This window comes from Pogona vitticeps, chromosome 2 (assembly GCF_051106095.1).
Source record: "Pogona vitticeps strain Pit_001003342236 chromosome 2, PviZW2.1, whole genome shotgun sequence".
Classification (NCBI taxonomy): domain Eukaryota; kingdom Metazoa; phylum Chordata; class Lepidosauria; order Squamata; family Agamidae; genus Pogona; species Pogona vitticeps.
This window is the reverse complement of record NC_135784.1, coordinates 196,363,972-196,377,573: the sequence shown is the minus strand read 5'-3', so window position 1 is coordinate 196,377,573 and position 13,602 is coordinate 196,363,972. Positions and strand designations below refer to the sequence as shown.

The 13,602-nt window shown below is 43.1% G+C and overlaps 1 protein-coding gene across 3 annotated transcripts in view; it reads right to left on the bottom strand.

Moving 5' to 3' along the window:
- Positions 1–13,602, bottom strand: part of LOC110070575 (uncharacterized) — a 66,576-nt gene that overhangs the window by 7,857 nt on the left and 45,117 nt on the right. For all 3 annotated transcript variants that reach the window (XM_078384792.1, XM_072991859.2, XM_072991860.2), the window contains exons 21-27: positions 13,157–13,343; positions 11,833–12,051; positions 9,579–9,759; positions 8,150–8,351; positions 7,721–7,885; positions 1,203–1,403; positions 256–796 (exon numbers count right to left, since the gene is read on the bottom strand). In XM_078384792.1, coding sequence (XP_078240918.1) covers positions 256–796; positions 1,203–1,403; positions 7,721–7,885; positions 8,150–8,351; positions 9,579–9,759; positions 11,833–12,051; positions 13,157–13,343 — 1,696 coding nt within the window. The remainder of the gene's footprint in view (positions 1–255; positions 797–1,202; positions 1,404–7,720; positions 7,886–8,149; positions 8,352–9,578; positions 9,760–11,832; positions 12,052–13,156; positions 13,344–13,602) is intronic.

Below are 13,602 nucleotides of genomic sequence, written 5' to 3'. Positions count from 1 at the left end.
ACATATTTGCTCATGGTTCCTTCCTTTCAAGTTAGTGATTTAGGCATCTGGCTGCAGACCTAGAGGTCGGGGGTTCAATTCCCCTCTCTGCCTTCTTGATGATCCATAGGGTCCCTTTCCAGCTCTGCAGTTCTAAGATGATTAAGAACCCAAATGACAAGAAGAATTTAATTAACAGAACATGTGATGCTTTGGGGAAGACAGATACATCCTTCATACATTAGGAAAGGCCAGTGTCCATGCTTGGTTCTTTACCTTGACTGGCCCAGTAGAGCCGGGTACCGCCGTCCACAATTGTTAAGCCAACAGGAGCCTGAGTTCTCCTCCAGAGAACCTTCCTTCCACTTCCATCCATAGAGGCACACTCAATCATGGGTCCAGGTAGACCATTCTCAAAACCGTGGTCAGTAATGCACATCGCTGCAGTTGGGGGATGTAGCACGACAGAAGCTGGACGGGAAAGCCCATCAGCAATCACCACATGTACATATCTGCTATCTAGATTTGCTACTCGGACGGACGGGTGCATGTTATCAATCCAATAAATGTTGCCACTCAGCCAATCTAGAGCTAGCGAAACGACCGTGCCCTGAACCGGCAGCAATTCCTTCAGAGATACTCTCCCAGCGTTTTTCATGTTGAGGACTTTTATGAAGCGGCCCTCTGAGAAGTAAAGAGCGGTGTCACGTACAGAGTAGTCTGCAGCTGTCAGGCGGGTAACGTTGGTCATGGGGAGAGAGTTGTGCTCAGGAAGAGGTTCTTGTCCCACTATAGGGCGTAGATTCTCCAGGTAGACCTAAAATCAGGTGCAGCACGAGAACACCAAAAGTTGGGAGTTTAGGCCTACAAGTGGCTGCGTCATTAAGCAGACAAGTCACAGAAAGTAATTCCCACCATAGTATTCAGAGGAGGACTTCTGCCAGAGGACTTTTCAAGGCTGGATCTGTTGACATTTGATCTGGGCTACCATTTCCAGGGCAGAAAGAATGAAGGTTACACCTGTCCCAAGACATCTGCCTCTGTAACAATCAGTTACTAAAGCCAGAGTGCCCATTTTCTAACCCTGCCACACTTGGAACAAAGCCTATGGCTTAAACCACTTCCCACTGACAACAACCTATTTAAAAAGCTACGAGACTCCCTGATCTGGACGCCTTAAAATAGCAGGGCTTTCTTAACTCTTAGATCATTTCAAGCCATACCTGAGTAACTGTTGTTTGTGCAACCAGGAGCATGAATGCTGACTCCTCTAGAGGAATGCAGGTCTTTTTGTCACCTGAAAGCACCAGTCCAATAGGGCAGCGGCAGCTTCCTCTTTTGCCTGGATCCAACAAGCACAAATGCGAACAGCCACGTTGCACACACGGATTGACGGCTGCTGGCTGGAGAACTTCATGCATCACCTGGAAGTCAATGTTCTTTATTTTAACATGTTTCATTGAGCGATGAGTTCAAGACTGTCTCTGTGTTTAAGCCTACACTGCAGTCTGTATCTAGTACACACCACCATCTACACTGCATATTGCATCAGAATGCCCGTCTTCTTTTTCCCTTCATACCAAGTATCCCAAGAAATCTTCAATGACAAAACAGTTTTTTTCTTAGGCATGAGTCTTCTCGCCATCACCAACCCAGTGCAAAGTTCCCTTGAACAACACAGTTTTGTCCACCATTTGACAAACCTGAAACACATGCTGCTTTGAGAATCTGGTTTGTTTCAGTGGGATAAACAGGTTAATTCTCTCAGCAAATAATTGGAATTTCAGACAGCTCAAGTGTAAGATTTGGAAGTGGTAGAGCAAGTTGTATAAATTACTAGAACTTATAAGGCAGACCTAGTGTTTAATATCCTCATGGAAAGACTACTGAAGCAGCATTATTTCAAATATTTTTAATTGCTAGTGGCTTAACAGCAATAATAACTGGGTCAACAACTATACTAAGAGTCGGTGTTGTATAGTGGACAGAATTATGGACTGGGTCTCAGGAGGCCTGGTTCAATCTCTGCTTGCCATGGAAACTCACTAGAGGGTGGCAAAAGCAACATCACTCTTTAAACATCTCACATACCTTGGAAACTCTACTGCAATTTGGATGCAACTTGAAGGCATGTACAGTAAGAGCAAAAACTATGATGCTATGATAGGAGAATGCACAAGGAATGGTGTGTAAAGGAGCTGACAGTAGTCCGTACAAATTAAATGTAATCTTCTCTTATACTGTTTACAGCAAGATACATATAGACCTAGGGAACTGAACCCTTCGAGTCATGAACCCAACTTACCATCTCCAGCAGCTTCATTTTGGCCAGGAATAGAGAAATTCTCATTCTCTCAGCCTGTCTTTTCACCAGCATAATCTCTTCATTGTATTATAGAGCTCAGAGAGTCTCTAGGAAAGGGTACCATCCCATTGCCAAGAGGTCCGGAAAAGCCAGAGAATCTGGCTAGCAAATCCATTACCAGGTCTGGACCCCAGAGACTTTGTCCTCTGGGTGCCAACATTTAGGAAGCACAAAGTTATTTACTCATTGCACTTCTATGCCACCTTTCCCCAGCTGTTGGAAAGTCACAGACCTACCTGTTGGCATTTGGTGCTAGAAGAACATGACCCCACTTTACCCTAAAAGCATACACTGCTTCCACATTTCCCTCCTCAGGCAGGCGGAAGTAAAACAGGACATCCATTGTGCACTCAGAACCCAGGCATTCTCTCTCATTCTTCAGTCCTCTCCTTGTATATGCCAATTTCACCAAGCTAAAGAGTTGATACTCTAGATCAGTGGTCCCCAACCTTGGGCCTCCAGATGTTCTTGGACTACAACTCCCAGAAGCCTTCCCCACTGTATATGCTGGCCAGGATTTCTGGGATCCAAGAACATCTGGAGGCCCAAGGTTGGGGACCATTGTTCTAGATGCCAGAATAGCTACATAGTTATAATAATATTGGAAGTTTTATGTCCCCAATTGTCGGCGGAAAGAAATCAAGGCCTTGGAGCTCAGATACAATATTGTTTATGTAAAAGTTGAAAAGAAACGGAGCCAGCAAGCAACCTTGGCGGACCCCCTTTTCGGTAGTAATTTCCTCTGAAAGCATACCATGTGGGCCGAGTCTGACTCTGAGATTGGTGTTTGTGTGGAGCTTTATAAGAAGAAGGAGGAGTCTTTTGTCAATGTTGGTTTCTGCAAGTTTCCGCCATAGACGGGATCTATTTATTGTATCAAAGGCCGAGGATAGGTCGACAAAGGCAGCGTACAATTTTTTCCTCCCCACCTGAGTGTATTTACGGACCAAATGGTGGATAACAAAGGAATGATCCAGCGTTGATTTCCCTTTTTGAAAGCCAGCCTGTTCTTTAGCGATAATAGAGTTCTCTGATGCCCATTTCTCCAGCTTAAGGAGCAGGAACTTCGTGTATAGTTTGGAGACCACACAAAGAAGACTTATGGGACGGTAGTTTTTTGGGTCCAATTTGGATCCTTTTTTGTGAATGGGGGAGACGATGCTGTCTAACCACACCGGGGGAAATTCACCTGAGTGGTTAATAAAGGAGAACACTTTGGATAAAACATCAGACCACCAGTCTGGGTTACACTTGAAAAGTTCACCTGGCAGCATGTCAGGTCCAGGAGCTTTGTTGTTAGCAATGGCGGTAATAAGTTCGTTTAATTCTTCCTTAGAAACTGGGTCCCATTCAGGTAGCAAGTGAAGTGAGGGAACATTCAGCTCGAGTAAGTGAGTGAGCGAATTGGTATAATCCTTATCCCGATAGATGGCGGAAAAGTGCTGGTGCCATTGGGAAGAAGAAATCTGATGGTCCAAGGGCTCAAATGAAGACTTCATACCTCTGTTGACCAGGGCCCAGAATTTGGCAGGTTCCTTGTGTAAGGCGGCCGAGGATAAGGCCTGCCATGACTTTTTAGTGTGTTCGTCTTTCTTCCTTCTGAGCAGGTTTTTGTAGTCCCTCCTCAATCGAGTGAAGGCATAATAGTTGGCAGTAGAACCCCACTTGCGGAGTCTTCTGAGAGCTGTTAAAAGTACGCGCTTCTGGATTAGACAGTCTTTGTCAAACCAGCCGGCTGCTGTAGAAGAGTCATATTGAGGGGGTTTGGAAGAGACAAGGAGAGGCTTAATTGCTGCTGTGATTTCATTAAAGGTATCCAAGGGGTTTAAAGTATCGGAAACAGAATCTCTTAAGGCGAGCATATTAGGAGAGTCAAGTAAAAGTAAAACCTGGTTTTGAATTTTCTCATTCCATGGAAGCCTTCTTAGGCAGTAGGATGGGGTGGGAGCACATTGTTTATTAGGTATTGGGTTGTGGCCTGGAGGTAAGCAAAAAGTCAAAGAAATTGGCATGTGGTCGCTTTCGGGTCTGCATAGGACTTTAAAAGATCGAAAATAGGTCGAGAGGGGGAAAGAAAGAAGCATGAAATCTATCACACTGTTGCCCCTTGGACCGTAAAATGTAAATGAGGAAGCATCCAAGTCAGTGGTTGATCCATTACAAATAAATAAATGAAATTTAAAAATCAGGCTGAAAAGGGCTCTACCCGCAGAATTCACAACCAAATCAGGAGAGACTCTATTAGGGAGAAATAGAAGATCTTCAGAGGATAGGCCCAGAGAGTTTCCGATATTGGTGTTGTTTGGTCCCAATCTGGCATTCATATCGCCGGCAATCAGTATTCTAGTGTCCGGGTATTTCTCATACAAAATTGACAGGGCTTGATTTAATTCCAGGAACATTGGCGATCCTAGACGAAGAGGATCCAAAGGAGGACAGTATATATTAAGCAAGAGAAATTTAAAGGAAGATGTGTGTGTTACACATAAAACCATAAGATTTGAACTGTTGGAGATATCTAAGACCTCGTATTTGTGGAATTTATTGTTTGAGATCAAAGTAGCCAGGCCCCCCCTGGCACGTCCGTTTACTGAGACTTTAGTAGCTGGGTTAGTAAAAGAAGTGTAGCCAGGGAGAGAAGGGAGTGTGGGTTTGATTGACCATGTCTCTTGGAAGAGGATGACATCGAAACTAGAGCAAAATTTGATGAAGTCAGAATCCAGAGATTTTGAGGTCCATCCTGCTATATTCCAGGAGACGATAGAGATCACCTCTCGAGAGGTTTGAAAGGAAGAGAGAGTAAGTTTAGAAACAGGTGGTTCAATGTCAGTAGTCAAAGATTTGTTAAGAGTTTGTAGAGCCGAGTTGAGGGTTAAATTAGTCTTGATGTGAGAAGAAGAAGAATCCAAAGTGGAAAGGAAAGTTTGCTCATACGGGAAGCTAGTAAAGTCAGACAGATTTGGCTTGGTGCAGGAAACGGGGATGGTTAATATTTCTTCTGGGCTAAGGGGAGAAGTTGGGTTGTTAAGGAATGTATTTAATACTTCCATAGGGGGTCATAAAGGGACCGATACAGTTGGAGGTAGGGTGGAGATAGATTCTGTTGGGGATGGGGGAGCGAGGACTATTTCTGGGTTTGAGTTATACACCGGATCACGGCGTGGATGGGTCGCCTTAGTGTCCGGGTTGGCATTTACTGTCGAGGACCCTGCCTCTAGTTCGTTCTTGGCCAGAGTAGTCGGGAATAACAAATTGGTAAGACTATCAAAATGTGGGTCATGGCAAAAAATAGACCCTGGTCTTAAAGCTTTTGAGTTGGGTGCAGGAGAATCAGGCCAGAGGCCAGAGTCAGAGATCCGGTGGTACGTATCTGTCTTTTGGAGCAGCCTAGGAGACAGCGGTCTCACTGAATTTTCCTCAGAATTGTGTAGCAGGTTTGCTTCCAGTAACTTGCTGTTAAGGGCAGGCGGGAATGTTTCGACAGTAGCTGTGGCACTGTCCTTAGGGCAAGGGGTCTTATGTGGTGCTGATGGAGAGTTCAGTGTTTTCACAAGTGAGAAGCGCTTTGGAGGGGGTGAAGAACCTTCTAGACCTGGGTAAGAACAGTCCGTATCAAGGTTAGTAAGTAGGTCGTTGGAAGGTCTCTGGTTAGGTTCTAAGTGTTCTCCCACTTTATCCAGAGCACTAGTTTCACTGCAGAACAGGGTGGGCTTCGCTTTGTTTGATTGATTATTAGGTTGATGACCCAAGGAAAAGGGGGAGCAAGTGAGTGGCTGTGGGCCCTTGTTATTGGCTCTGGAGGATTTTGTTTTAAATATCCTTATAGGGGCTGCTTGCTTGAACACTCTTTGAATGGAAATATCGTAAAGTCCTAGATGAGCTCTGAGTTTTAGTAACCTGTTGGGTATTTGGTCAGAACTGAATGACAGAAAAATTCTTTTACGTTGGGCCCAAGTTGGAAGAAAAGTTGGGCTACGTAGACTACTGGCCAAATTAAGTACTTACTGCAACCATGAAAAACTAACAATAAATCACGCAAAAACCAAAGTGATGACCTTTGGGAACCACCGCAGAAAACATACCTGGAGGCTTGGGGACTTCCCAATCGAGCAAGTGTCAGCCTTTCGTTACTTGGGTATTATTTTTAGCCCTCATCTTTCCTGGTCAAAACACCTGGACTCAGCAAGGCTTAAAGCCGCCCATGCCATCCAAGCTCTCCTACACTTTACAAGGTCTAAAGGAGGCAACTTGGTTCCGCCCGCTACTGAAATTTTTGCCAAGAAACTGATTCCCCAAATGACCTTTGGGGCCGAAATCTGGGGATACACAAACATTTCGACCCTAGACGCCGCACAGAACACCTTCATTCGCTCTATCTTGTGTGTCCCGTGGAGTACACCAGCCTCCTTACTTAGGGCAGAAGTAGGCCTTATCTCTGTAGCTGCCACCTGCCACTCAGCACTAGTCCGGTACTGGCATAAACTGTCCCAAATGAATGATACCAGTTTACCTAAGATCTGCCTTAGAGAACAACTGGCCAACCCCTCTCTTAAATCCTGGGTGAGTGCTGTGAAACAAATAACTGACTCCTATGGCATCGACTTAGATTCTCTAACCGCTCTTCCGCCCAAATGTGTGAAAGCTAGTCTCAAGGATACAATTCGCCTTTTTCATATCAGAAGTGACCTTTGCATCATCTCTAGCTCGCCCTATTCCTTTTCACTCCCACTCTATAAGTCAACTTTTGTCATGGAAAACTATTTGACCTGGATAACTACATTTGCCCTTCGCAAGGCCTTTACCGCTCTACGTTTTCAATGTATGCCTTCAAGAGTGTTAGAGGGCAGACACGAGAATCTGCCCTATCACCTAAGGATTTGTCCTTGCCACCTTGGAGAAGTCGAAGACATCACTCACTACCTTTTGAGATGTCCATATTACCACTCCCCTAGATCAAGGTTTTTGGCAAGTTCTCTGACTTCCATCCAAGACAGACCTAATCTCGCCCAGGTCTGTTGGCTCCTGGCTGACATTAATGCCAATACCACCTTAAACGTGGCAAACTTTGCCTTGGCTGCAATCAACATTCGAGCTCGCTTGTTCCCTGTACATTTGTCTTTTTGATTCCTGCTTACGCCTTATTGTATTTTCTTTTTTAATTAACTATCTCACCTGCTGCTTATTATTTTATTTTAACGTATTTTAATGACTTATAGTTGATAAATAAACACTTTCTACTCTACTCTAGCTACATAGTTACAGCTCTGCTGGCTATTGTTCAGTCTTATAAAGCCATCGACATCCACCTGGCAGGGAGATAAACTCTTGGTCAGTGGCCAAGTCGTATATACTTATACAGAAGAACTGAGACAGTACCTTTAGTCCATAGGGTTGCCCGCGAGGCTTGAGTAGGCTTGTTCTCTTTTTGCCAGTCCTTTTGTTAAGCCTCTGCACACTCCTCATTTTGATGTCGGACCAATAAATGGAATCTTCAAAGACAGTCAATGAGAAGGGAGTATGGATCTCAGATAATTCGAAAACCTAAAAGAAGAACATTCATCTCAATGTACACTCAGATAAAAAAAGAGAGTGGAAGGCTTAAGAGTCATTGCTTTCTATGCTTGACTTGTCACCCCCAAGAAGCAATACAGAAAGAATGCTACTAAAATCTGTCTAAGACTAAAATGGGCTTTAGATGTTCATATTATGAACAGCAATGGCCCCTTTTAAAACAAATACCTTGAATTCTTGCTTGTTTCCAGCCTTAGAGGGTTACTTCAGGTAAGCTTATAGGTTATGCAGTACCTTTATATTTGTTCCATCCAAAGAGGCTGAACCAATGCAATGAAACTTGTCATCAGACCAGAAGATTTTCCCGCTCAAAAGGTCAAGAGCGATGCTGGTAGGCCAGCCAAGTACTTCATCAATTAGTACTTCTTTGCTGCTTCCATCCATCCCAGCTTTCTGTATTTTGGGATCAACCCCTATTTCACACCAATACATTAAACTGGGAAAGAGAAGCTTTATGTTAAACAGTCCTGTAAAACAGAGGAATTCATCACTATGGCTTCCAAATAGCTTCTGCAAGAATTCATATACATCATTTTGCTCTTTTAGGTTGCAGAACAAACTGTCCATCTTTGGAAAGAACATCTAATCCATTGTCTGAATCTAGGAGAACTTTGCAGTGAGGTTCTCCTGTGACTTGTTGCTGGTGTTTAATCTATTAGCAAGCCACCTTTATTCTTTGGAATTTAAAACAGTGTAGTAAGATCTCCACATGACTGTCATGTGCTTTCAAGACCACATCTTGGGACCTTTTCTACAAGCAAAGCTACTTGTATCTCTTCTGAGAAGCATTGGAGACTTTGAATGATTATTTTATATTATGCTTTAGCAACTTCATTTTTCTTGATTATATCCAGACCATAGCTTAAGTAAAAACCTTGATCCCGAGTCCTGATTCTGAAGCCAGAGCCCAGTTCTAACATGTGAATGAGGCAGAGTGAACAGTTCACCTTGGAACAAACCAGAATTCACACTAGGTTTTCCACAGATAACCCGAGTTCTGTCGTACTTCTGGGAAAGGTTTTAGATCACTTACGTTTGAGCCTACGTTAATCTTCACCTATATCGTCAATTGAGACCAGATTGTGTTTGAAATACATTGGCTTATGGAGAAACCATTAAATTGCCAAATATAGACCATTCATACATTATCAGGCTTATAAAACAACAGAGGTCTTTACAGCTGTAAGAAATATATAGAAGGGGAAATTTTGGCAAGGGTACGGCAAGGTACATCTGCTGACATTCCTTTAGTTACATAGCTATCAAAGATGTAAGAACCCTTTCCTCTTGTACAGTACTTTTGGCTCCTAATCCCTGCAGTGTCAGAGGTGTACTCACCCTATCCATCCTACGGTGGCACATTTTACACTTTGACCCGTCAAGATCGACAACCCTATTTTGTGTTGAGAGGCAGACTTTTGCCCTGTTGTTTCAGTCCTCAACTACCTTAAAAACACAAGCCAGCCATTAAGAACCACAAGGCATGATGGCAAAGCCTTTACAGCCCAGTAGATAAGAACGGCATATGAAGTGTTCAAGTGGAGTCCCTCCATCTATACCTGGTTTCAGAGACTGCCTTAGGCCCCCTGGTTGCATATCCTTCCAAGAAGTTCGGGTCTTTTGCAAGCATTCCCCATAAGACAAATTGTTTCAAAAGTCTTACCCCTCCAGTGGGTGGAGAGCCAGAGACCGTGGTTGACCTAGGTAATCAAGAACCACCGTGTATTCAGGCTTTCCCCGCCAGGTACCATTTAGCTGAGTAGCCAGGATCTGTCCAGCTATCCCGTCAGTCCAGTAAAGATTTCTTCCTACCCAGTCCACTGCTATGCTGTCAGATTTGATTCCTAAAATAAATGAACAGAAGTGAACCTACAGTACTATGATCTGCATCCTGATACCAAAGGGAAGCTGCCACCTCTCAAAGCAGTGTTAAGAAGGTGGTTTGGGTTCTGGCACAGCAGTAGGCAGATCACAGGGGACAAATCCAGAAACAGCCTTTGCTTCAAGTCTAGCTATCACATTTTCAGGACTCTGCTTTGGTAGCTGAAGGAAATAGACATCTACTGAAAAGAACCGAGCAACAAGGAGGCCTCTAAAAACAGTGGCCGATACAACAACCATGCTCTATTGTCTAGTAGCCAAAGGCAGTCCACACCTATCACAATTTGTGTATCTCAAAAATACTACCTGGATAAGGACAGATTTAAGCATAATAGTATAGCAATTACTGGGCTTAACATAAGCTTATGAGCATGACTTTATTTGCATATTTGTTATATTTACATCTTGCCTCCCTTCAATAAGCTCAAGGCCTCATCCATAAATGTCTTCTGTCCACTTGATCTTCACAACAGCCCTGGAAGGTAGGCCAGGCTAGGAGTGTGTGATGGTGAATTTTTACAGAATGACTCTGTGACTCCCACTTTCAACAGAGCTTAGTCCAAATCAAGAATATACAAGATTATGACTTTGGCAACCTACAGTTGCTAAACTAATCTAATACTTCAATGGCCCTTCCCATCTTTTCCCAATCTGTCTCTCCAAACCACTATAAAACACTTTTTAAAACCTTGGGAAAGACACAGAGCTGTTCAGAATATTTCCACATGTTATCTCTTACCCTGGCTATAATGCCTCACTAAAAGCTTCCATGAAAGGCAAAAAAAAAGACCTCTCGGGAAGAAGCTGTCTGTCATATGTCTGCCTGTTCTCTGTTGGCTACGTTGACATTTTCCAGAATCCACGTGTTGATTTATACCATGACTGAGGAACATATGGCTCTCTAGATGTAACTGGAATCTTAACTGTCATCATCCTGGATTTGCTCCTAATTTTAACAATCTTTCTAGGGACAGAATTAATTAGCTGAACTGCTTCAACCTATACCTAGTTCAGGGACATTCTCAGTGTTTCCAGATGAAGTAACTGCCTGGTACACAAACCCACTGGTTAAGTGTAACCTTTTGATACAGCTCTTGTACTGATTCCCTCTTGCTGCCGCTGAGCTTGCAAGCCAAATGTGCTCCCATGGAGATCTTATTGATATGAACGAGGGCTGGGTATGGATCTGATTTGGAAGTCAATTCATCGCTGACCATTGGACATACTGACTGGGGCTAAAGGGAGTTGTAGCCCAACATCATCACACAATCTTGCCCCATGCCTACTCTCAGTCTAAGTAAAGCAGGAAAAATGCTTCTGAGCGGGTATATCACAAAAGGGTAGATGCTGCTAACATTGTGTACTTTTCCATTCATTAATAACAATTGTGTGTGCAGCTGGGAGTTGCAGCAACCAGCCTCAGTTTACTGCAGTGTACTGGTGAAGGGATGCATCAGCAAAGCCTGTTGAGCTGTATATTTGTTGCCTCAAATAAATCTTTGAGTAGCTTGATGCCAAGTCTTTTCCAACTTCTCAGGCTAGTCCATGCAGACGGAGTTCATTCCATTAACATTTACAATGGTGCTTAATTTTATGTACCAATTTCAAAAAGCCCCTTTCATTTTAGGAACAGGAGCCCACCTGTTGAATAAACTGTGAGCTTCAACTTGGTATGCTGGATGTCCTAGTCGAAGGGCCTTTTAAAAAGGCATGAATGTGGCTGTCAGTAGCACGGGTCTATAGCACCTCACAAGTGAACACACACACACATTTATTTAATCAGGTTTGCCTACAGAACCACATCCAGCCAATATTTCTCTTTCTAAAATTGGCTTCGGACTTCAATTGCTTTTAAACTAAGCTATGAGCTTTTGTAGCCACATAGAAATTAGAACAAGATTCAGATTTTCATTCTACAAGATGACATTTTTGCTAAAATTACCAATAGACACAAGTTCAGGCCAGGTTAGTTTTATCCCAAGGCAAGAATTTCTTCTTAGAATATCTAAAATATCAGAATATCGATGAAGACCTACCTTTTACGAGCGTCCCCTTTTGCTTGGATTTTGTGTTCATCCACCTTATGCTTTCGGCATTAAGGTCCATCCAAAAGATCTTCTTCTCCACCAAATCGTAGTCAATGGAAAAGATAACGAGGTCCTTGTCCATTGTCAAGATAATATTTTCTTCCATGCTCCGTAACCCATATTGGATCAAGTAAAACTGGATGGTAACTAACAGAACTGGCTTGGACCCTATAGCAAAAGCACGGCTGTTACTGTTATACTGTCGTTTAGCACTTTTGTAACCTTACTTAAGTTGCTTCAGATCATGTTTATATATTTAGGAAGCCTTGCCTTTAGTAACCTGAGCCCATTCACAGTTGATGATTCAGAAAGTTCACAACTTAAGGGATAGCTTACTGGTGACATTTCCTCATCATTGGTCTTCTGTCATCAACTGCTGCACTCAAATTAGATCTAAATCTATTAACACTGGCTGAAAAGATAAATTCTAAGCATTACCACTTATGAACTAAACAGTTTTAAAAATCACAGATGTTGTCCAATGGTTTTATATTTGTATTATGCCCAATATTTTTGTTAGACCACATGTCTCCTATTTATTTGCAGATTCAATCATTCACCAAAACACTGCCCACAGAGTTTCAGAATTCTATATACGAGATATGAAGACTCTTGACTTTCTAACAGCCTGAGTTAATCTATCCCCACCAATTTTGTCAACAGGAAGCAGAGGCCTAGTAGCTGGGGACTCCTTCCAATCATTCTGTGGAAGCACGCATTTGAAGCCAAATACAGTGGTGCCTCACAAGACCATTAATCCGCAAGACAATTAGTTTTTGCGATCGCTGTTGTGCTTCGCAAGACAATGTTTTCTATGGACGATTTTCGCAAGACAACAATTTTTCCCCATTGGAACACATTAAATAGATTTCAGTGCATTCCAATGGGAACTGCGTTCCGCAAAATGATGTTTTCTATGGACAATTTTCACAAGACAACGATTTTTCCCCATTGAAACGCATTAAATAGATTTCAGTGCATTCCAATGGGGAACTGCGTTCCGCAAGATGATGTCTTCTATGGACAATTTTCACAAGACAACGATTTTCCCCCATTGGAACACATTAAATAGATTTCAGTGCATTCCAATGGGGAACCGCGTTTCGCAAGACGATGTTTTCAGAAGATATCGTTTTTCGTGGAATGAATTAACATCGCCTTGCGAGGCACCACTGTACTTTAATCTCCCCTTTCCATTGCACACAAGCTCAGTTGGCCCCATTCTTTCCTCCACAGACAATCCCCTGCTGAGAAAGCCAAGCTAGAACCTCACCAATCACTTTGCATGTGTGGCCATCTGGTTCCAGCAAGTAGCCTGGATGGCAAGTGCAGTTGTAGCTACCATTTGTATTGATGCAGGTCTGGCTGCATTTCTCCTCAGGCAGTTCTTTACATTCGTTGATATCTTTGCAGACGTGCTGGTCACTTCTTAGCCTGAATCCCTGGTGGCAAGCACATCTCTGAGAGACAATGAGAGAGAATGAATGCATGGTGAAAAGCTCTTTGTGCCCACAGGTGAGAGACAAACATTAGTCATCCTCTTTTACACTAAAACACTCAGCTTCCTTCTGAGAGCTGTTACCATGTAAAGAGTAAATAAATTGCCCTTCAGAAGTCCAAAATTGATACCTGCTCTGTTTCCAGTTCTTTCAAGCAGGAGGACCCCCCAATGGACAATCCAGAGGACCCAAATGCCTAATGAAACTTTAGTACCTTGAA